Source organism: Periplaneta americana, chromosome 1 (genome assembly GCF_040183065.1).
Source record: "Periplaneta americana isolate PAMFEO1 chromosome 1, P.americana_PAMFEO1_priV1, whole genome shotgun sequence".
NCBI classification, from domain to species: Eukaryota; Metazoa; Arthropoda; class Insecta; order Blattodea; family Blattidae; genus Periplaneta; species Periplaneta americana.
In genome coordinates this window covers 46,036,437-46,063,151 of record NC_091117.1, presented here as the reverse complement: position 1 = coordinate 46,063,151, position 26,715 = coordinate 46,036,437, and the positions used below count along the sequence as shown (strand labels likewise).

The window sequence follows — 26,715 nt, the reverse complement described above, 5'->3', positions numbered from 1 at the left end:
TGACCAATCCATAACATTGAACATTGACCACAGACACTCATTTGTGCATGGAATGTGCATATGAATATAAATACTAGTTTAAAGTTTCGTTACTGAAATGAGGAAATCGCTGATAAGCATTTTAGTGCCGTGCAAGTAATTTCACAGCGAAAACAATCATGAATAAGATACTTAGTCTTGTTCTGTAGTAATGAAGTTTAAAAATTAAGCAGTTCCGAGAATTTTTCAGCGCTCAAATGGTAAGTGTAGAGTAAATAGTTTGTTTTCCTGGCTTAGTTGCCTTGTTGGTGTCACTTATGAGGTTCAAACCTGTCTTCGGGCAGTTGACTAAACAACTGATAATTTTAGTTTCGTATTTCGTGATTGTTTCCAAAGCTATCGTCTTCGTAAACATTTATCACAGTCAGAGCTTTCTGGCGAAATATATGTAACGTTTTTATAAATTGCTTTGATGTATTAATGGAATTACACTGAAATCATGGGCAATAGTAGCAAGTATCAAAAATAGGTGCGGGATACAAGAGAAATTTATGAACTGAACATGCTGATGAATATGGCTAGAATTATTGGATTTTGAACTATTTCATTCCATCTTGAATCTTGCGTACATTACTTTTGACACATATATAAATGATTGGTTGATTGGCAAACTTACTCGTGTTAAATTACATAAGCAACTGTGGCTTACAGCTGTTTCGGTGCTTCTTCACACTATCCTCAGAGCCTACTAGAGCTCGGCGTCATCTCGAACTTCGCTGCCTGTTGTGGGGGTGCGTTTGCATGTTGGAAAGTGGAAAATCCTACATGGAAATCCTACACATACAACCACCAAAAAAAAAAAAAAAAAAAAAAAAGACACTAGAACAATATGAAATATACACACACACTAAAACACACCTCGTTAAATTCTCAACACACAGATCAATTTCAGAACACACACACTATTTGACTCCACTTTTCAAGACTTTTCAACACGCAAACGCACCCCCACAACAGGCAGCGAAGTTCGAGATGACGCCGAGATCTCGTAGGCTCTGAGGATTGTGTGAAGAAGCACCGAAACAGCTGTAAGCCACAGTTGCTTATATATAATTTAACACGAGTAAATTTGCCAATCAACCAATCATTTATTTCAATCCTTTTTATTAAATTTGAATATTTTGTTACATAAACATCACCAGAATTCACTTTTCATCGAAAATAAGGAAACGAATAGAGTTCTAACTTTATTCATGTTGTATAACAGTGATCTTAGATTACCGTAGATTATGAACTTGTTTTAGTACTGATATAAAGGCCCGTTTACGCGGGGCAAGTAGAGAGACAAATACTTACTATATATATTTTTTTAATCAAAAGAATTCAAGAATACCTCGAGCTTGCAAAAGAAGCTCTTAAATTTTCGATAACATTTACAACTTCGTATTTAGGCCTATACATAATAAGTTTCTCGTACTTTATGATTAGCATCAAAACAAAGTGAGAAATCCGGTTGAATTTGTGTGTGTGTTTCGGATACAGAGTCTAAATTTGAGAACTTTCTTTCTGAAAAATTTGCAGAGATATCGCATTAGTAATTTTTTACTTTATAACTACTGAAACGTTTTTGACGTTTATGTTTAACGTTGTTTATGTTTGTGTTCATAAATACACAATAAATTCATGTCAATAAGGCGTTTTTAATTTTATTTTGTGAATTATCTCGTGATCCCCTTCAACTCCTTATACAGTCCCACTTCGGGAACCACTGCATTAAATTGATTATTTATTATTAATATTATTATTGTTAAATTCGTTTTATGTGTTATCACGAACTGCTGCTGACGTTTCTTTACGCATGAATTGTACTACATATTTCACTCGCAATCAATCTCCATTCAGCAATCTTATCAACAAGGAAGCTCGCCAATTTGTCTCTTGAAAACGGCAATGATTGATGCAATGGGTAATAAATGCTATTTGTTTTCCTAAATGAATTTAATTTTGTGGACAGAATAAGTTTATCTAATTTAAATTTCTAAATTTATTGTGTTTAGCTATTTCTTTGTCTGATTGAATTTTAGCATAGACTTTAAAAGACGCGAATATTTTGCGAATTTGTTAATTATTTAATCAAGAAGTATTCCGTTGTATTATTAATTTTCTTTCTTGCCTTTGTCCTACAAATTATAAAATGTAGTGGGGAATGTAAATAGCCTATTGTAACTTACGCCTTGTGTGTTTTGTATTTTTTTTTCAGAGCTCATAGTACGATGGCCTTTAAAAGAATACCGTTCGTAATATTCATACTTGTAGTCCAATACTCTGATGCACACAAAACAGGTAAAATATTTAATTGTTATTTTGTCGCTTCAAAACTTCTTGGTGCATTGTGCTGTACGTGAACGCACGGGAGAAAACCAATATACATTTGCTAATATTGAAACTGCTAATGCACAAACAAAGTCATACACAATTTGATGTAATTTTCACAGCCTTATAATGGACCATTTAGAAATACTTTAAGGCGTGAGACATAAGTCTTAGATTATAGTGTTTTCTTTAGTTATTATTACATAATATGCAATATATATATATATATATATATATATATATATATATATATATATATATATACTAATTTTTCATACGGTGCAAAAATCTCAAATATACATGGTGAGCCGTAAGTAATGTCATTCATTTCAGGAGGTTATTCTTTGAGATATTTCAAACAAAAAGGTTTAATACAATTTTGCTTGTTTCTGCTTCCTTTTCGAGATAAAATTTGTTTTATTGTAAACATTTCATAGCATGTTTTGGGAAAGTAATTGATTTAATTCCCATTATTCTCAGTCAATTTAAGAGAGCAGTGTATTATGATAATAAATAATTCAAGTAATTTTAGTTTTGTCTTCATAACGTTAAATAAGCATAATTATTGTTTACGATCTCTAGAATATTCAATTTAAATGGGATTGTAAAAATAATTTCTTAATATTTGTCAATTTAGTTTGACATAAGCATATCTCATCGTCTCTGTCTCCGAACATTTAATTAAAATTAGGTTGTAGAGTTTATTTTAAAATGTCTAAGATTTTGTTTATCGTGAAATGAGCAGTGTTCATTTTTCGTTTTCTAACTCACTTTAAACACAAAAATTAGACAGTATATCTTGTGTACTTTTTCGTACAAGTTTAAAAACAAAGAGCGTATTCCGAATCTCAGCGCTGAGCAATCTGATGGCATCACGGTGTTCCGAATTTCAATGATGACATCACTGATGCTCCACCGCTGTCGCACCGGTGCCATTTGCTTGCAGAGGTGTTGGCAGTCTCCATCAGCCGCCATCAGTGAATCTGATTGGTTCTTGTATAGGGCGGGAATTAGCAGACGAATGACATCGTACACTGTTGTGTCATGGCGGTGTGTTCTGCTGTATTGTTTGTAATGAGCACAACGTAAAAACAATATGTTAATGGCTTATGAGCGAACATGTCAACGGACCAGTTATTACTACCGGTTCAAAAAATAGATTGTTTATACTCTATTTTCTTTGAATGAGATGACAGTACGGAAATTTCGCAAAATCTTGATAGCGTAGCACAGTTAACAACTTGTACAGTCCCATGACAGCCATCGAACCTTCCAGCAGTTTTGTTCCTATTTCGCTGCAGCGTGACGTCATTGTTGTCCACCGGTAAGTGAGATTCGGAATATGCTGAAAGTATATGACAACGATCTTCAAGAAGCCAGGTGAAGGGGTTGTTCAGAGCAACGTAACTTAATGTGCACTCCCTGCTGATGCAGCGTTGCACGATCTCATAATTCTTGTTTTTAAAATACACGTTTTCCTGGAAAACACCAAAATGATATTTGCCTTTTTTTTGCTCTTTACTGAAGGAATGATTCACCAGAATTAAGGACATTACTTACAGCTCACTCTGTATACAGATTTTGTGTTTTACAGACTCCACAATATAGATAGGCTATATTTCCTTCACCACGGAATAATTTTTAATCGGTTTCATTAATCGATTAAAACATTTGATCCATTAACCAGATTTTAAAACTAATTTATTAATGGATTCGATTAATCGATTAAATTGACATCTCTAGAAATGAATATCATTCCTTCCTATATTCATCCCGGTATCATTCCGCGTCTTTATTTTTACATAATGCTATATATGAGGAGCATCGTTTCAAAACGTATTAAGTACGACTATTATATTTAATAGATGAAATTAATATACCTACAGTTACATTAAAAACTATTGGAAAATAAACATTAAAAATCACGGGGCAAGAAAAAAAAATTGAAGCATTAGCCATCAGTGGACGAAATTAAATTTGTTACTTTGTATTTATTTATCTTTCATGCTGTGAAGTCTTATGGTTCCAAGTCGTCATATTTGTAAACTGTGAAACCAGTACTTGAAAATGGTTTTGTGTAGTGTTTTGAAAACTTCTCCGGTTTACGAGTAATCCAGTTTTTCGTCGTTCGTATAAAAAAATTTTAAGTTGCACATAATACGTTTTGAAACGATGCTCCTCATATATTTCGAAAGAGAACGTCTCTTATTCTGCACTGGATTTTGCAGTAACGTTGAATGTGGAGAGGTTCATACAGCCCGACGACGTGGATTTTCAGTACGAATTGTCTCCAAAAAACGACACCAAGCACTGTGCCAGAGAGTGCGTTAAGGGGGACAACCGCATCTGCTACTACAACTGGGTCGTCGAGAACTACGCCGTGCTCTCCGCGTGAGTATGAGGCCTTCGAGAAAACGGGTTTCCAGATTTTATGGACAGAAAAGTGATTTAATATTACCACAATAATAATTTGTTTTACTCACTTTTGGGAATCAAACAGTTGTATTTCAGTAACCTTCAGAATCTAGCCCATTTTTACTAAAAGGGCTTATGAAGTTACAAACTAAAATTATTTCTTTGTGAAGCATCTTCTACATTTCGATTGTGAATGTGTTTCAGAGCGTGCGGGAAATGTCTTCACGAGCCTAGGGACTGCAAACGGCCTCAATGTGTGACGGCTGACGGCTTCGAAAAAGGCATTCTGACGGCGAACAGGAGGCTGCCTGGACCTGGCATACACGTGATTACACTTATATCATTATCAGGCTTCGAGACTTCGGACCCAATAGAGCAGTTCAGTGGGAAATCCGCATAACGGCGTACTGAGTATAGTGCAAAACCCTTATTAAGTTTTATGGTTTCCTAAGAAAACTTCCATCTTGTCAGCTCGTCTTCCTAATATATGAAACACATACTTCTCTGGATTCGCCCCTCTCATCCCTTAGCCATGGTTATACTGTGTGTCTCTTTTTAAAATTTTGTAACCCGATTACAATAGAAGCTAGTCTGCTGTTTTGACTGCTGCATTGTTGCAGTTCCTTTACTGAGTTTGTAGATGAAGCTTCTGTATTTAGTTTGCTGAAGAAAAAATAATCAAATTTCTATGGTCTATGAAGAGTGAAAACTCCATTATATGAGAATTTTAGAGGAAACTCCGTGAAACGTTTGGATTTAATTGAACGATCGCGAAGAAGTGCTTGACAGAAAAAAAAAATCGTGCTTAGTGATGCCGGAAACATTGTTACTAAACGTAGAGCAGCACTTACTTCAGAGCATGTGAATGCACTCACATGTTTAAAATCATGGATGAAGCAGTATTAAGTAGGTGAGTCTTAGTATAATTTTTTTTTATTTGCGTTTATCTAAAAAATCCCCGGAGAAATTGACACAATAAATTATAAGCCTACATATAAATATGTTAGTAAATAATTAAAATAATATTGTTTTGTAACGTAACGATACAATATATACACAGATATACAACATTTTATACTTATGCTTATCACCGACCACAAATGAAATTTAATAATAATTGTATACAGAGTGTCCCCATTTATCTTGTGCACATATTACAACTTTTTTGTTTGGATAGATATTGGAATTTTTGTTTTTGAGAGGTATGTTAGAACGAGGGCTAACATGAGTGTAGAGATTTAATGTATGTAACTACATTATGGTACAAGATACACGTGACGTCATCAATTTTTCAAATAGCACTACATACTTATATTGATTAGAAAGGTGACATTGTGATACATTTTTGAACTCGTCTTAATGTTTGTAATCAATGTAACATGATTCAAGTATGCATGCACCAAATCTACACACTCGTGTTAGCCCCTCGTTCTAACATAACGCTCAAAAACAAGAAATTACAATACCTTCCAAAAAAATTATAATAGGTGCACAAGAAAAATCGGACACTCTGTATTACAGTACATTAAAACTTTTTTAAAATCGATCAAAGCTCGAGTAATCGATTAAATTCATATCGTTAATCGATTAAATATTTTGATCGATCGACAGCACTGGTATAAATACGTTCTATTTTCAGGTATGCCTCGGGGACTGGGTCATAGTTGACGTTAGGAATCACATGCTGGCCAGAACGCTGTCTATTCATTGGCATGGGATTTATATGAAAGGCAGATCGTACATGGACGGTGTGCCGTTCATCAGCCAGTGCCCCATTCCTGATGAGGCACAGTACAGATATGTCTTCCTTGCCGATCACCAAGGAACCAACTACTGGCATTCTCACAGCGGTGAGTGACGTCTGAAGTGGATAAAATACTGGCATCCCTGTATTTTAAATACAAATAAAAATACTCTAAAACACACCAAAATATATTTATTTCAAATAATCGTATTTAAAATAATGAAAATACATTTTTATTTAAAAAAACGTGGCGAGATATATAAAGAAATTTGAGCATTTAGTTTCAGAGCTCAAATGTTTTGATTATAATTTAGTAACACATAAATCATAATCCTTAAAATATATTCCTGCTGGTATCAGGAATTTTACACTATTCATGCCAGTCTGAAGTTGAGCTCGGGCGCGGGTTCGATCCCCACTTCGGCTGATTACCTGGTTGGGTTTTTTCCGAGGTTTTCCTCAACCGTAAGGCAAATGTAAGGTAATCTATGGCGAATCCTCGGCCTCATATCACCAAATATCTCGCTATCACCAATTCCATCGACGCTAAATAACTTCGTAGTTGATACAACGTTGTTAAATAACCAAGTAAAAAAATAACGAATACGAAATACTTTGGAAAATCCTTTCAAATTACAAAATTGTAACTTACTCTTTCTGGGGGTGTTTATATAAAATGCAATATGTATCTTTGTTCTGACAATAAAGTATTATTATTATTATTATTATTATTATTATTATTATTATGTATTTGAGGGAGGTGGGATATGATGGTAGAGACTGGATTAATCTTGCTCAGGATAGGGACCAATGGCGGCCTTATGTGAGGGCGGCAATGAACCTCCGGGTTCCTTAAAAGCCAGTAAGTAAGTAAGTAAGTAAGTATTGTTACTATTATTATTATTATTATTATTATTATTATTATTATTATTATTATTATTATTATTATTATTATTTTAAATACGTATTTCAAAGACATTTCAAATACTGCTCAGCTCTGACTGACGTGCTATCCTAAGAGATTTGAACGTGTTAATTTTGCACTGTCTACATTTTGTGTTATTATTCTGCTATCCTATTTTATACTATTGTTTTCCCTTTCATATCATTAGCTTGTCTTCTTACTTACATTCCTTTTTTGCACCATATTTTCAATTCTCTTCGTATTCTTCCTATTTATATCTTCACTTACATTCTATTCCTCTTTTTTATTTCCATCATATTTTACCCTCTACATTCCACCATTCCAAGGATATATGACAGACCATTACCAGAGAATTGTTTTCGGACTTATTGACCGAGAGGAATGCAATGCGTGACTGAAGGTTTTAGTCACAAACACTACTTCCTTGCACAGTAAGATTACCGACTGCGTTTCCTCTCTGGGTTCAGGGCTCCAGAAGTTGAACGGTCTGCAGGGCAGCCTGATCGTGAGGCAGCCCAAGGAGGACGATCCCGTCAGTGGGCTCTACGACCGCGACTGCCCCGCACATGTGATATTCGTCTCTGACTGGACCCACAGTGAAGCTGAGGAACGGCTACCTGGCCTTATGTTTCGGGAAGTGAGTCAGGAAAGCATGTACTACACCATCAACGGGCTGGGCAGATACAAGGTGCGTCACTCCCACACTCTGTGTTCTTTATTTATTGCTTATTTGTTGTTGACTGGTTATATACCAATATATAATATGTAATTATACACTGTGATCAAAAAGTCTCTCCGCAGTGCTTGTGTAGCCGAGAATTCACTAGGCAGAGAATTCAAGTGGCAGCACTGGCCGCTAAGTAAAGGTCGCGCCAGGAATTTTGGCAGATGGATTTTCTTAATGTGAAATGGAGGGGGTATGTAACACCTTTTCATAGTAGGCCTATACATTTAGTAAAATCCAAAGTGTAATTTCTACATATTCTGAATGAATGTTGTGCTGGAATTTAGTATAGTTATCAGCCAATACCTCTAGATTAATAAATAAATTTTTAGAATCCATAAAATACAGTATTTATTGTGAATGGTAATTATATTTTTCAATTGTGCAATTTGTGCAGGGAAAATTGGTTTCTCCGATATTTTGTACGATTTCGAATATTTTAAAATGCTTTCTTCTCTGTTCTATTCACAATGTGCGTGTGAAGAAATTATTGTCCTTGTATTATCCATTACAATCCTATTTATTATACTCTTATATAAATCTAACTACCGCAACATGCAATTTTACCCAATTAACCAAATTATATTTTGATTATTAAGAAGAATCGTAATTTCATTAACTTGAATTTTCGCACCATCAGTAGACGATCCCTAGATTATTACTGGACAAATCTTGTATATTGATCTGGTAAGGATAGGATTATATATATATATATATATATGCGCAATGCAATGCTTTTTCCTTTTAATGAAGAATTAATTTAATTTAGAAAATGTAGGAGACGTATAGTAAAATCATTGCGAACGGAAGTCATTTACATTTATTAAAGGTATTCTTTGAGTAGGACTGTACCGTGGTGTGTTTCATAATAAGGATAATTGATATGAGCTGCTGTTATGAAAATATGAACGACTCAGAATGTTATCACATCTCATTCTCGCAGCTTACACAAACAATATTGGCTCGCCTACTGGAAATGTCATCGAGGTCATCTGCCAAAATCGGTGCCTCCGACTATACCGGTATATGATGGACTGGGGGTACGAGGTTGTCAAACCGGAATGAATAGGAGAGTGGAGTCATCGGTCTGTCTCCGTGAAGTGCAGGCGTGTTCACTGTCATCGTTTATCATCCACAACTCATTCATGTTTTTTTTTTTTAAATAGTCACCGGTCGGTGCGGTACTTCGGTGCTATTTATTCAGTACATAAGAGAATACAATTTTACATTAGAGAATTTAGCTGGCTACATGGGATCATTGAATTGAACCCGAGGCCAAGAAAGAGAACGAAGAAGAATAGGAGAGTGCCAACTTTCTACAAGATTGCAATCTAGTGTTGCTAGAACTAATAGAGCTGCGGAGGGACTTTTCGATTGCACTGTATTATACAGAGTGATACAGAATCTCTGTACCAAACTCTGAGGGATGATACGTCTGGCATTGAGGACCATTGTTTTTGTCAGACTACCCATTTTCTCCATTTTACTATTATACAGAGTGATTTACGAGAATTTACCGTCACTTATGGAGCTTATTTCCGAAGTTATTCTGAGCAAAAAATGTAATATAAACATTTTCCCTAATCTCAATATTTTCAGAGTTACACTAATTTGAAGTTGTTAGTAAAATACCTTTTTTTCTTTAGTGTTATGGATAAAAAATATTACAAATAGAGAATGCACTATTCAGAAGTATCATTTCTTTAATTGGCTAGTATTCTGAAGCTAAAAATGTGTTGTTAATTGCTTTGTACACATTTTGTTTTCCTATTTTTAACTAAAATTTTATTACATTATTCTTACGCACTTATCACAAAAATTGTTACAAAACATACGACTTTAGGCACGTGATTCTTTACACTTTAATTATGTATTCTAATGTACAGTCTTAAATAATTTACAAGAGTGGCGTCATTTATAACAATTGTTGTGATAAATGCGTAATAAAATGTAATTTTGTAGTTAAACATCGGGAAAAAAATTCTGTACGCAGCAACTACGGAATTCACAACACATTTTTAGCTTCAGAATACTACGATGAAAGAGTAATGATGACGCAGAATATCTGCATGGAAATATCATATGTACTTCGGTACATTAAAATAATATCTATTCAGAATACTAGCTAATTAAAGAAATTATACTCCTGAATAGTTCTTTCCTTATCTGTAATATTCTTTTAATTCTCTTAAAACACAATAATATTGGTATTTTACAAACAACTTCAAATTAGTGTAGCTCTGAAAATATTGAGATTAACACAAATGTTTATTTGACGGTTTTTGCTCAGAATGTCTTCGGAAATAAGCTTCGTAAGTGACGGCAAATCCTCGTGAATCACCCTGTATAACTAACCCTGTTATTTTTCCTCTCCGCTGATACACTATTTCCTCAGATTATATTACAAGAATAAATAGAATGAGAACAAGGAGAATATAGGAACAAAAATGAGAAGGCAAGGACAAAATAATACTACAACAATGAGAATACAAGGAGAACAAGGGGAAAACAAGGACAACTAGAGTGAAAATGTTTATGATATACTTTATCCACAGAGCGATGATATCACCTTGACAAGGACTCCGCAGAAAGTGTTTCACGTGCGCAAAGGTAAGCGGTACAGATTCCGCCTCATCGGGGGTATGTGCACACATTGTCCAGCGAGGTTCCAGATCGAGGGACACAAACTCCTCGTCATAGCTACTGACGGGAATCCTATCCAACCTGTCCTCGTAGACTCCATCGAATATTTCTCTGGTAAGTAAATGTTAATTCGTATAATAAATTCACAGAAACTGAAGGGTTCAGAGCCATAGTGGGCCAAACGCCATTTATTAAAAACGGAGAAAGCAAGGGTTAAAGTTAAATGAATACCATAGCTTAATGAAGATTCACATATCATTTAATTTGAATGTGTATACTTTATATTACTTGCTATATGTTTCCATTGAATTATGGTAATAACTTCATTTTAACCCTTGTTTTCTACAGTTTTAGTAAATGGCGCTTGGCCCACTATGGTTCTGAACCCTTCAACTGAAAATATTTTTCATGTTACATATTTCAATTTCACCAAGAAATGTAACAGAGGATTTTTAAATTCTATTAAGTGAGTGATTACGTCTTTATTATTTATTATTATTTTATCAGTTTTATATTGCATTTAATTTTAACGGAAGGATTATGAGGATTAAATGAAACTAATGCCCTGTTGTAGCTAATTTATTGACACTATATTATAACTGTCAAATAATTATATATATTATTTTATCAGTTTTATATTGCATTTAATTTTAACGGGGGGATTATGAGGATTAAATGAAACTAATGCCCTGTTGTAGCTAATTTATTGATACTATATTATAACTGTCAAATAATTATATATATTATTTTATCAGTTTTATATTGCATTTAATTTTAACGGGACGATTATGAGGATTAAATGAAACTAATGCCCTGTTATAGCTAATTATTGATACTATATTATAACTGTCAAATAATTATATATATTATTTTATCAGTTTTATATTGCATTTAATTTTAACGGGAGGATTATGAAGATTAAATGAAACTAATGCCCTGTTGTAGCTAATTTATTGATACTATATTATAACTGTCAAATAATTATATATATATTATTTTATCAGTTTTATATTGCATTTAATTTTAACGGGAGGATTATGAGGATTAAATGAAACTAATTCTCTGTTGTAGCTAATTATTGATACTATATTATAACTGTCAAATAATTATATATATTATTTTATCAGTTTTATATTGCATTTAACTATATTATATTGCATGAAACTAATGCCCTGTTGTAGCTAATTTATTGATACTATATTATAACTGTCAAATAATGTTTTATATATATATATATATATATATATATATATATACATTCTGTCCGGCGTCGTGTGTTCACCTTCAATCTAATACATACTCATGTCACGGCCCTAGTTATCACCCAAAGCTAGATTATAACTTACGCTCGAATGCGACGTCGGATAATTTGACAAACGAGCTACCGCCAGAGCTACGCTGGTGAACACTCTGGTGTCTTAAATATACAAAATTTTGTCTGAGTTATAGTGAGGATCACGGAAGAGTAGTTCCTAAAAGGCTAATTTGGTCATCTCTTCAGTGTTGCCAACTAATACCAGATATCACCAATGAGGGTGAAATCATAATGCTACGTACTGAAATAAATAATAATAATAATAATAATAATAATAATAATAATAATAATAATAACAATAATAATAAGTAATAGTAATAATAATAATAATAATAACAATAATTAGTATTAACAATAACGATGTCTTGCTTATTTACTCATCAAGGGGGCTATTTAGAACTCTTGTTATATACCACATCTCATCTTTATGTTGGGAGGTGTTTTCTAAATGGCTCATTAATTTGTGAAAGAATATATTTTCCTCCTGGACCTCTCGCACATTATGTTAGTACTTAGTAGATTAATATGATCTAATATTCAAATGTATTTTTTCTGACAACATGAAATTCATTGCTTTGATTAAACAGTTTACGATTCAAGAGACCTAACCTAAAAATGTATTTTGTCTGATCATGTGAAATGATTAGTACAAGCTCCGAAAACTGAATGCCACTTAGAAATATATGCTTAAGAATACTTAGTCCCCTATTTCTAATAATTTTGCTATTATAGTTATAACTATTGCTGTCTCCGTACGCATAATTTCTTCTTCATTATCTTCTTTCTTCAGTTCATTATACAAATGAACTATAGATTCCTAAAGCGTACTCTGAATGGCACACGCTTTCTTTCTTGGAGGAGTCACAGACATGCTATTTGCTCTCTTTGACGTTATTGTAATAAAAATCTAAATCCATCTTGAATCTTGCGTACACTACTTTGACACTTAATTACAAATGATTGATAAATTGGCAACTTACTAGTGTTAATTATATAAGCACGTGTGGCTTGCAGCTAACAAACACACAAACACACCCTCACAACAGGCAGCGATATCAAGATGACGCTATGACCGGGATGAGACGATATTAGCTCCCAATCATGGTAGAAGAGCTCGACCTTGATCACGAGCGCATATAGCGCATCCACTACGTAGCGTCGTAACGTAGACAACAGGGATGTACATGCACATGCAGCGAATAAAGGCAGCAATTATTACAATAACTTGCGTTATTAAATTTCTGGCTATGTAATAGGGCTAATTACTAAGTTATTTAATATACATGTACATATATAAACAAATCGCAAAGGGAAGGGCTTTTTTAGGAACAAAAGGAGAAATAGGAAAAGTTAATTGTATGTAAACCATTTTATTGTTAAAAGCAATTATTTATTATGTAAATACTTCACTTCATTGGTTAGGAGAAATTAATAGGGCCTACCTGCTCGACGTGTGTGATCTCTAAGTACTTTTGAGTATTTGTTGAAAAAATAATAATGGCAATATTGATTGAAATAGAGTATATTGATTGTGTGATTGTGAAAATGTAGTCCTTACTCTCCAGTCGTGATTATGTAATGAGTTTTCTTAGAGTGATCTGTGAGATGCACGTAACACGAAAAAACAAATTGATTAAATTAATAATTGATATTGAGAGCCATCGTAATTTTTGGGATCAATCATTTAAGGGGATATATGTATGACTTTTAAAACTTCCACAATTTCGGCCAAAATTTGTGAAATTTAAACTATATAAACAGATCTATAATAATATCATCTGTACAAAATTTGGTGCAATTAGGTCTAATAGTTTTGAAATTATATTTTTAAGTATATTTTATATTGACGTTACTAAAAAAACTCCTTGCATCAAAGTTTTCAAAATGTTTAGTTCATATTTACTCAAAATCCTGAAAATAGTTATTAGAATAGAAGTGAATTAGCATTTTGAGCTTAGTAATAGTATAAGTTAAAGTGCAATCAAAGATAAAATATTATTTCTAAATTAAAGAAACACGTAGTCTAATAAAAGTAAATATCCAGAAACAAGCAACAAATAAAACATCAACAATACATTAAAAATAAAAAAATAAAAGGAATCTAGATACAATCTACTGACCCAAATGTAAATTAATTTGCCTTCGATATCAATTCCGAAATGAATTTATTTCTCTCTTCTCCTGAATAATGCCTATATATGTTGCGTCTCATAATGCCGTTTTATGTTGCTTTTTTTTGCAAATGATATTTTTTTTACACAACAAACACTGGACTTCATCACCATGTTCGAAGCATAAATATTGTATCTTCCACTCTTCCTTGAAAGCTTTAAGCGCTTCCGTTCCGCCATGATGCGCTGTGTTCTAAGATCTGTACATCGTTTAGCAATGTTTACAGATAAAAGCGCTCCGCGCGCGCGCAGCGGGCATAAAATTGCTCTCGCTCGCAATTATTAGTCACCATCGCAAGACTGCACTATGATTTAGTAGGCTCTGATAATGGTGTACAGTATACACCGAAACAGCTGTAAGCCACACGTGCTTATATAATTAACACTAGTAAGTTGCCAATTTATCAATCGTTTTTAAGAATCTAAACACGAAATAAATTAATTAAAATGTAGATGTCATTTCTACCATCACCCAAGTGCTTGTATCACATCAAGTATGTTATATTTATTTACACTTACCGTTACCTGACCATAGTCTTGAATTGTAACCACAACGCAATGCAACACACAAAATAACTATTATGTATTAACATTAATACTGGTATCAATTAATTATTAGTACGTTCATATTTCACTAGCTTCCAGTAATTGGCTCAGAAACCTAGAACAATTTGAATTTTCAGAATTTGCACTACCTACAACTACTGTAACTGTTACCAACATAACAGTTAGAAAATCACTACCACGTGTAGTATTTCTCACTCAGTAGCCTACCGAAATTCGAAACAAAGTTGGCAAAAGAAAATTCAACCTGCAAACTAGAAAATCACCATAATCCACTAGCATAATATGTAGTAATGGGAGAAAATGTTTAGGTTTCACCCTTAGGATATTAAGTAAGCTGATCCGTACTATACATGCTTTTCTGTTTCATTAAATCTACCATTTTGTCGTCTTGTAACCCTACACCTACATTGGATTACAGCTTGATTCAGGAATTTTGGCCCCTGCAAAAAGTAAGTAGACAGACTAGGAGCGAGTTAGTCATCAACTCATCACTATTGGCGGACTGGGTCACACAAGTTAGGGCGCACAGTCGTAACACCTAACACTTTCTTCTTATCATGTCGCGGTACACTCCGTCTTAACAACACAATATTCTTCCACACGTCCCGTTATAAAAACCACTTACATCTGTTGTCTAAACAATGTCATGATGACAAACTGCGCAACTCTGGTACTGCGACGTGTGAACAACGGTGCAACCCGAAAAGTGCGGCTGCCGAACCTGCTGCCCGCTACTTTTTCATGTTGCGCGCAGCTTCGAAGTAGCGACGCCGACGTGTGAACAGAGTTCTCAGGGTTGCAGCCGCAGCATTTTTGATATCGGTTTTGTTGAAACTTTTGCGGCGGTTGCAACCAGTGTTGCCACCAAAATGTGCCAATGATACTTTTATTGTTTGGATATATTTTAATGTTAGATGTGATAAAAATAAATTATTTGTAACAGTTATTAAATACACAACACAGTCTGAGCATAATTGCTGACAATATAATTCATTTTTTTTTTTTAATTTTCCGTGGCGTAGTTCCAAAAGGAGGGTTGCCAGCATTGATTACGCGAATATGCTGTTGGTTATCATTTAAGTATATAGGCGTTTTTAAAAGCTTTATAGTAAAAATAATGCCAGTTTCTGAATACTAGTTACGACAGAAAAGCAAATAATAGATAAGGAAGCTTTCGGATGAGTTTCTTAATAATGCGAACATAACCACAAAATGTATATTGAGAAGTCAACACGCAGATGGAAACCTGCAGCATGATTGCGGCTGCAAAAGTAGCGCCTTGTGTGTCAAAAGACTCGCAACCTCCAGTTGCAACTTTTGTAGCACTCGGGTTGCGTGGCGCGAAAAGTAGCGTGCAGCACGCTACTTTTGGCTTACGTGTGAACACGACACGCAACTTTTTCAGCTGCAGTACAGAAGTTACGCAGCAAAAGTAGCAATGTGTGACCGTACCTTAAGCTACGAGCATAATATTTTCATTCTTCCTCTTCCCCTCCTATACACATTTGTGATTAATTTTCTTTCTTATGACGCTACAAAAACCTCGCTCACTAACCAAACAAACAAGGACAGGGACCAATAACGTTGAATCGAGCTGTACATCTCTTGCATTTTTTTGTGATTTAGTATAGTGAACATCATTCTGTAAAAAAATGTGTTTCAGGGGAGAGATATGACTTTGTGTTGCATGCCTCAAATGAAATTACAAACTATTGGATACAAGTGAGAGGAATGGACAAATGCTTTCTAAGAGACATCTGCCAGGTGGCAGTACTGCGCTACGATGGAGCAGGAAAAGGCGATCCTCTTTCACCTAGACCAACTGTGCAGAACTTCAATCCTACTGGTGTAGTAAGTAATAATCTATACTGAATCTACTGCACGCAGGAACTCATCCCATATAGGAGGGTGTACAATAGACCTCAGGTCGTAGTGCATGGGATGTTCCCTCCCTCCCTCCTAACAAGAAAAAAAAAGCACTAAGCTATCCGAGAGGACAGCATTTATGTCATTGAATCATTTCAGTGCTGTGTTGCAGGTTTTAAATCCAGTTGATGGATACTGCCGGTCCGATGACAGGAGAATCTGCATAACCCAGCTTCGCAACTTACTGGAGATTCCAACTGAAATCTTCGCGAAGGAACCGAATTACAACATAGAGCTCAGATTCGGTTTCCATCGTCCTGCTATTAGCGAACATTTCCGCAAAGGAATGTACACTGATTATCTTCGTAAGTTGCTTCAGCGTTACGTAATCATAATTACATTCCTTCATTTGGCGTTTCTTTTGTATGTATGTATTTATTTACACTGCAAGTGGGCAAGCACCCGGTGGCAGTGTTATATACAATATTAACAATACACAATAAAATGATAACCAATACACAATACAATTTTACAACACATATACAATTTTACACACAATACAATAATAATACATAATACAAATTAACACAATAATAATAAAACATAAAATAAAATACCTCATAAGTTAAAATACCTTTTAAGTTGAATATTTTGGAGAAGAGAAAAATATCGATTTAACGCTAATGATGAATAATGACTTGAAAAGTGAAGGGGAAACAAACGTCCTTTGGAGGAGAACAACTTCACTGGCACCTTCCGATATCAGTATCTTAGGTTTCAACGTCAGTATCTTCAATAATTAGTTGTAAAATGACTTGTTATGATTGGGAAGCCAGTTTAAGTCATGTAGCAGTCAAATTTAACATTTAAGATGTTCGTTCATTCTTTCCTCCTCTCGCCCCCCACCCTCTCCTCCTCTCCTCGTTCCTTCGGTCGTTCATCCATTCATCCATCCACCCACCCATCCATCCATCATCCACCCCGGCTATTCTTTAAGGGAAATTTTAAAATTAGGAACTTACTTTATTTTGACATATAAATGAATAAATAAATAAATAAATAAATAAATAAATAAATAAATAAATAAATAAATAAATAAATAAATAAATAAATAAATCAATAAATCTGTGATATTATGACAAGTTGAAACACATGTACAATTTATTATGGCAAAATATTTTATCGGTTATAAATGTTAAAAATGTTGGTTTTAACGTTATGGGAAAACATGGTATGTCTACTTCAATTAGCAGCTGACACGAATACTAATACATTTTTTTTCGCTAATGTATCCTTGATTTTTCCTGAAAGATCAAACTTTAAAATTTTTTTCCTGTAAAATGAGGAAAACAAACATATCAGCTAATACCATAACACCACATAAATAAATAAATAAATAAATAAATAAATAAATAAATAAATAAATATTTTAATAAATAAGTAAGTAAATAAATAAATAAATAAATAAATAAAACATTCCATTTAATAACAAAGGGTACATAGGCTATCTAAAAGAAGTGAAAAAAACCTATTTCCATCTCATGTGAATTGCCGCTATTGGTAGAGTCATTCATAACTTAGTCCTTGCTTGTGAACTTACCAGACAAAACATTTACTTCGGATTAATACAGCAGAATGTCTTAGGCCTTTTTGGAGCGTACTGAAAAAGTGGTATACAATACCATGTTGTCAGTGTACTTCAGATTGATGGAGTGTGTTTACAAATTTTCGAATTCTAAATTTAAAAGAAACACGAGTATATAATAGCTACAGTAGGCCTATGTACAGTAGTGTTCGACAAAACAATTTTTCTCCGTAAGTAGTTGGAAAACTCGTGAACAGGTACCGGCAGCTCTCCCACAGTTATCCGACTGTAGAATATTCCTAAGTGCATCGAGAGAAACGATGTTACGAGTATTATGGGGTGTCTAGAATCAGATGTACGCATATCATTACAATGTTTTTCACACGACTTAGTTCATGCGTGTCATCTTCTTAACTTTGTGTTTATACTTGTAGAGTTGGGAAGGAATCTGACGCTGGTACCCTGGATAAACCACATTCAACAAGACATGCCTCCGTCGCCGATGGTAACTCAGTTTTATGACATCCCGAGGCACGTTTTCTGCCCAAATGGAACTGACGGTCTACCAACTTGTCCTCAAGGCACGAAGGATGTCTGCACTTGTGTGCCAGTCATACACATTGCACTGGGCAGCGTTGTGCAACTTGTCTTGATAGATATGTGTGAGTAATTGTTGCTTTCTAATGGGTGTACGCTTTAAAACAGGTTTCGCTTAGTACGGCAACGTTCGAAAAGTGACATGGGCAAGTAACAACCCACTTAGCGGTGATCACCACGTCAGCTTTCTGCAATAAAATCCCTCGACTTATACATTACATTAACACGTGTAACTTATTGGTTTACCTTATAATAATTGCAGAAACTGTTGACTGCTAGAAACATAGTCGACCTACGTCTGTGACACTTTTATACGGTTTATTCGAAATATACGAATCATAAATGAAAAGGCGCTGTTGTAACCTGTATTGCATTACCATGGACTAAACTGAATTGTACTGAATGAAAGACAGCTTTATTTTAATACACTAAACTCCACGTCGTCCCGCGCCGTGGCGTCGCGGTCTAAGGCATCCTCCTAGGACTCGCATTACGGAATGCGCGCTGGTTCGAGTCCTCATGGGGGAAGAAATTTTCTCATGAAATTTCGGCCAGTGTATGGGACCGGTGCCCACCCAGCATCGTGATGCACTTGGGGAGCTACGATAGGTAGCGAAATCCGGTTGCGAATGGCAGCTATAACGGCTGGCGGGGATCATCGTGCTAACCACACGATACCTCCATTCTGGTTGGATGATCGTCCACCTCTGCTTCGACATGTGGGCGTGAGGCCAGCAGCCGGCTGGTCGGTCTAGGTCCTTCAGGGGCTGTAGCGCCACGGATTATTATTATTATTATTATTATTATTATTATTATTATTATTATTATTATTATTAAACTTCACGTCCCTTCAGATTCTGTTATCTACATTACACAGAAGCTTACCAGGCTCGATTCAGGGGAAAAGTACACACTATTTCCTCGGCAGTCACGTTCGATCTATAACAATGCCGACGACATTTACCTGAGTGAAATTTTGTTTCCTGGCGAATGCTCTGTATATTAACGCCGAGGTGTATCTTAAGGCTGGTTCACAATAAACCGGAAACGAGAATCAGAACGAAAACGGTAAAATTGTTAAATTGTGAGCATTCACAATTAACGAAAAGCTTCCCGGAGCCCGAGATCGGGAACGGAGAGTTAGCCAAGTTTCAACTTTGGCGTTCACGTTTCCGATCACAGCCCACTAGATTCATTCTAGTGACATCTAAAAGCTATTTTGTCGTCGTATATTTTGTAGCAAGAAGACCGTGACATAACCTATGCATTATTTTGTTCTGTGCTGTGCATCATGGAGCAAGTTTTATTTGATGAGATTCTAATATTGAAATCCTCACGTTTACGATAAGCGGCGCGCCTCGTATAAAGATGAGAAAATGAAGGAGAATACGTGGCTTTCAATAGCTGCATCTTTGAACACCGATCGTAAGCGAATCATATTTTATTACTGTATTGGTATTACACACTACATATTCATGCTTCAATTCAATAACTACTCTTGTGTTAATTTTTGTTCTATTACAAATGTTTCTTCTCTAATTATTTTACGTTATGGTAGACTTAAAATAGGTTGTGATAATAAAGATGGGCACATTTATAGTACCGTACCTAATGAAATGTTTCAGTTGAAATTTCGAAGTTGGTTAACCTGTGTTTATGTAGGCTGCCTTGTACTCACGAGAGAACGCCATTGGTCAATTATACACAAATAACATCATAATGCGTAATATCGACTTCACATATCGTTACTGACATACATATCGATATGCATAGTCGTCTTTGTTCTCGGTTTATTGTGAATAAAAAAATTTCATATTCACGTCCTCTGCTTCTCGTTTTCATTCTGGTACTCGTTCCCGGTTTATTGTGAACCGGCCTTTACTCAGATAGAAAGGTATTATTTTATTATGGGTTACGAAACAAGGGTTAAAAATAACCATAGTTGAAATGTAATTTGGGTGCACCATTTACTTACACATTGTTAGGTGATAACTGATTTAATCACGGTAAAGTCTGTGATGATAGCGTTTCTGGAAAGGACACAAGGAATACATTACAGAAATGATAGTCAGCGTCTAAAGACGACTACACTTGCTTCATTCTGCGTAAAAACGAACGTACACAATATTTTCGTGCTACATTTGTTTGTCTTCCGGCACTGTTATGTTTTTTTTTTTTGCGCTACATTTCTTTGTCTGTCGGTGATATTAAGTTAAATCTTACAAAGAGTAGAATAAAACCGTAAAATAATATTATCTAACTTTTCGCAGTTTGAGTCTAACGTATTGATAAATTTAATTACTTGTTGTATGTAATACAAAGTATCCCCTAATCGCCGTCAAGTTCTTGAAGTTATATCTTGTAATTGTGCTCTGAGAAATTTTTTAGACAGACTTGTTAATACGTAAGTGAATTTTGTATCATTATATAGGGTAATTCACGAGGATTTGCCGACCCTTACGGAGGTTATTTCCGAAGACATTCTGAGCAAAAAATGTCATATAAACATTTGTCCTAATCTCAATGTTTTCAGTATTACACTAATTTGAAGTTGTTTGTAAAATACCATTACTCTTGAGTTTTAAGGGTAAAATAATATTACATATAAAGAATGAACTATTCAGGAGTATCATTTCCTTAATTATCTAGTATTGTGAAGCTAAGAATATATTGTGAATTCCATAGTTGCTTCGTACAGAATTTTTTTCGACTTTTTAACAACAAAATTACACACTTTTACGCATTTATCACAACAACTGTTACAAATCACGCCACTCTTGTAAATTCTTCAAGACTGTACATTAGGATGCATAAAACTGTACAGAATCAAGTTTCTGAAGTCGTATGATTTGCAACAATTTTTTTTGATAAGTGCATAAAAATGTCATTTTTAGTTAAAAATTGAAAAATAAAAACTGTGCAAAACAATTAACAACACATGATTAGCTTCAGAACACATTAGTCAATTAAAGAAATTATACTTCTGAATAGTTCCTTCTCTATTTGTAATATTTTTTTTACCCTTAAAACTAAAGAAAAAAAGGTATTTTACTAACAACTTCAAATTAATGTAACTTTGAAAATATTGAGATTAGAACAAGTGTTTATATGACTTTTTTGCTCAGAATGTCTTCGGAAATAAGCTCTATAAGGGACGTAAATTCTTGTGAATTACACTGTGTTTTAAGTAATTGGTTTTGGTATTGTTTGTAATGAATATTTGCATTTGAAACTTTCACTTTTTTGCAGTTTTTAAACTAAATTAAGACATAATTTTTAAAAATGTTTTCATCTAAAATTCCTAGCTCTAAAATAACCCTACAGATAACAAAACAGAAAGGCCGAAATATAATAATTGTGAATCTTGCGTTCGAAACGATTGATCTTAGAATACTCATACTATGTGTAGTTAGACGGACACAATTTGAAGGCCCACTTTATGTTTGAGGCTAATGTCGATTCTAGTTTAGAGTACTGACAGATTCTTAAAGACCGCAGTATTATTGTTGTACAGTGTGCAAGATTGAACTTTGACGTCATTATCAGTCTTGCTTTCCAATATTTTGTAACAGTACATGTGTCAGGGCTTCACACACATCCAGAGGAGACTCTTCAGCGCTCTAGCATTAAACACAACTCACTGACTCTAGGATATTCTTGTTCGCTAGATGTTTGCCAGGCAATCATGTGCAGTTAGAAGATGGAAAGAGACGTCTATTTTTCGTTGAATACCACGAAATAATTCTGAATTTTGAACAAAAGTTCTCTTTTTGGACGATACAGTGATTGTCTTTGTGTTGATATCTGTTGTTTTTCTCTCTATTTCACATTTGATGTTTTAAAAGGAGAATGGCTTCATTATTGTTTGCATTTAATGTGTGAGTGTTAATGTCTTTACGTGTATAAAGTATGAAGATAACGGAGACACGTAGTCCTTTCGTAGTTAACCAACATTTAATCAGCCAGTAGAAGCAGACATTAAAACGGCACTTTTCAAAATGAGAAACAACTGCACATTTGTTCCCATTTGTATTCATATTAAATTTCTTACCGACAATGCCTGAAGAATGAGATCCATTAGTGACGGTGAAACTTAGTGAGTAACTCTGTATGTAGAATTACATTTGAGTTAATGTTAGTTATTGCTGAAATATCATACACTTCGTATGTAGTCAGCCATTTTCCGCAAGATCCGCATTGTCCGGTAAGTAGGGCAGACTATCTAACGGTACTGTTCTTTGTAGGAAGACAAAAGAAGTAGGTGCTGGTAACCACGTGAAATACGTGGAAACGCCCATAAAAAAGACTGAAATATATTTTACCTACTCTTGAATACTTCAAATTTTATTACATGTTCCTACATACTTTGAAACAGAAAACAATAATTGCATAATTCAAGGGATAACTGTCATTCTTTGGACATTTTAACAGTATTCCTACATATTCTCGCATTTTATGTACACTTTTAATGTACACTTGTGGGCTGTTACAAATTTTTAAGCAGGTACTGGTTTCTTGAACATCCCTTATTTTGTTTTCCGGAAAAATCACCCTGTTTTCCAGCAGAAAAGAGAGCCCTCAGAAAGATATTTCATTATCAATTGAAGTACTCATTTTCAAAACGTCTCTCGTCTACCTGATAACGAAATGACCTTTCTGTGTCCATGCATTCTTCAAATATTTACATATAACTGTCATGACTTGGCTTCAGAACGCCCTTCAAACCACTAAAATCTGGTGTTGAATGTAACTATTTAAATCAAATTTTCTCTTGTAAACAGCAAAAGTTACTACAAAATATAGTTCCAGCTTTGGAATCAAAGAGGTCTCATGCTCCCATTTGATTCTAAATGCGCCCAATCTTTTTGGTTTCATCTCTCTTGCCTAGCTGGTAAGAAATTTTAGACCTAAAAGCGTTTCTCGCGATTTCCTACAAAGTTGTGGGCATGGACAAGTGTCGTTTTGAAAATATGATCATCAATCTATTCATTTATTTAATTGGGTACAGTTAAATCCACCAGGCCTACTCTTCCACACCATAAGAAATACAAATTAATACAAAAGACAAATGCAGATAAAAGAAGTAAATAAGGAAAATTAATAAAAGTAGATTATTGATTGATTCGTTCTACGAGGGCTGGATCCGGGATGAATCCTTGCACGTAGGCTGTTTAGGCCCATTGTACGTCCTACATACGATAATTCTCCAAGTCCGATAAATGGCCTGGACGGCATTCGTGAATCCGACGCTGACAGGCGGGCTATCCTTCTTGGGTTCTGCAGGTAAGGGCCCATCAACTACTGGCGAGCCAGAACCCAAAGTCCGGAGCCCCAAACCCTTAGAACCTATATCAGTATCGGAAACCCGTACTATTCCCAGACATCATTTCAGTCTATTTTTACTAGGTGTTAGATAAAATCAGTGGAAAGTCGAGAGTTTTGGCGGAATGAAAGAGGGAGACGGGAGTATCCAGAGAAAAAACCCTTAGCGACGTCTTTTTTTGTCCACCACAAATTCCACCCAGACTTGATCAGGGATCGAACCAGGGCCATCTGGATGGAAGGCCAGCGTGCTAGTACTTGAACCATAGGCGCTGCTTAACCAATATTTAAGGAGGAATAATCCGAAAAAAATAAACGTGTTTGCATAATTATTTAATAACTGATGAGTTTACATTTTTGGAATCATGCGTAATATTAGCATTACTTAAATAATAAAATAATAACAGAACAGCTCACTTTGATCAAAACCTAAACTATTAGTATAAATTAACAATCTTCTTCAAACTATCCACGACTGTACACAGGCAGCTCCACAGAATGATACTATGCGTTGTTTATGTGAACTGCGTATCGTCTGTAGCGGGCGCGAGCAGGGCGAGGCGCGGGTGACATTTATACTCCCCGCAGTACTCAACTGAAATCTACTGTTTTGGTACGAACTTCCTACGCATGGTAATAAATGCTGCCAGATTTGTTAAATTTGACTGTGCTCTAAAATAAAAACACGAAGTACAGTAGCTTTAGTATGCTGAGTTCTGTTCTACCTGGTAATCTTGAGTTATATTCAGACAATACCTAGATTGTAAATTTCGATATATTATTGTCACTATCACGTGAAGAGAAATTTTATAATGTATGAGTAGGACTACAATTGAGGGACAATAGAAGAAATGTGACATTTGAACATATGAAGAAGTACTTCGTAACTCATTGTGTTGACATTATGTAGTAAGTTACACGATTTAAAATTGAATCTCTCATTATTTGTTATTTAACGTTACTATATCAACTGTAGCGCCTGGACGCTAATAACTCGATTGAGTTTAAAACATCTATGTAAAAAATTGTCCAAAACTAAGTATACAACTACAGATATTTATTTTTTCTTTTTCAGCCGATGGTTCACTGAGCTACCCGTTTCATCTGCATGGGTATGGTTTTAACGTTATATCCGCGGGGAAATTGCCTCCATCACTGATGAATGCCAAAGACATTAATGGACTTCTAAGGGCAAAAGAACTCCCATTTCCGAGAAACCCGGTTATGAAGGATACTTTGGCCGTTCCTTCGAAAGGATATGCTGTAATCAGGTTCATCGCCCACAATCCAGGTGATATCAGTCTATCAGGCCTACTTACATTTTCGAATTTTCATAAATATGAAAGGGTCATAATAGAAGATTTAGATACTTATTCTCGAATTAAATATATTCACGCTACAAAAAATTGACTTTGAAACATAAAACAAAACTGAAACTGCAAGATTAAAAATAGATTGCGTCTACAGTATTAAAGTCTGTGTGATATTGTCTCACTGTGAAAAGAGAGAGAAAGGAGATATGTCTTACTTCGTCTGTGTTATGGTGATGGGGGGAGTGGAGCGGTGCCGTCCATCCATCCAGTGGCGGAAGGGACTAGTTGATACATTCTGTAGCACAAAATAAAATTACAAAATATCTCTCTTCGTACTGTGCAGTTCCGTCACTGAGCTTGTCTTTCAAGAAATTGAGTTCCGGTAGCCTGTACAATAACAAGGTTTTGAAAGGAATCCTGAAAATTTACAACCCTCCCATAATATCCACCCTCATTTGAAGGGACTTAGTTTTATTGCTACTGAGACAAGATAAACCTTACAGGTATGATAATTGATCAACATTCAACAAGTTCTTCTTACTCCTCACTTTGCTCCATTTCCTTCCAAACTTTTCCCATTCCGCTCCTACTAATCTTTTCTAATTAATTAATTAATTTATTTTAACGCTTCCGTTTTTTTAACACGATAATGATGATGAAATGTTACGTTTCCTATAGGAGAAGAACTATCATATAATTTAAACGTATCTAACATATATTTTTGTCTTACTGTTATCTCGTTACTAGGTTACATATTTCATCTTTCAGGTTTCTGGTTCTTCCATTGCCACTATATGTACCACAATGTAGTTGGCATGGGTACGATAATACAAGTTGGACATCCATCAGAGCATCCAAGTCTGCCTTCTGGACTTCCTAAATGTGGAGACTATGTACCACCAGTGAAAGTGAAACGCAAAAGAAAATAGAAGCATCTATTTGAAACTCATTATGACAAAAGACAACGAATTAAGAAATAACATACAACAAAGAGAATACCGTTATAATATTATCCTCTAAGAAGTACTACACAATTTTATTGAACAAATACTGTAAATATTTATTGTCGAGTCTCGTTTAAAATATGAAGTTATGCAATCACAGAAACACAGAGATACCTAAAATAATATTAAATAACACGACTACTATACGAGTTATACATTTTTAATAAAATGA

The 26,715-nt window shown here is 34.7% G+C and overlaps 1 protein-coding gene across 1 annotated transcript; it reads left to right on the top strand.

Annotated features, from left to right (window-relative positions):
• The first annotated feature begins 23 nt into the window (after positions 1-23).
• Positions 24-26,715, top strand: LOC138708987 (uncharacterized). Its single transcript, XM_069839414.1, has 12 exons — positions 24-239; positions 2,240-2,322; positions 4,581-4,743; positions 4,972-5,092; positions 6,407-6,617; positions 7,904-8,124; positions 10,716-10,917; positions 16,520-16,707; positions 16,895-17,087; positions 18,742-18,969; positions 25,302-25,517; positions 26,308-26,715. Exons 2-12 carry the CDS (start codon positions 2,253-2,255, stop codon positions 26,466-26,468), a joined length of 1,974 nt encoding a protein of 657 aa, XP_069695515.1. The 5' UTR covers positions 24-239; positions 2,240-2,252; the 3' UTR covers positions 26,469-26,715.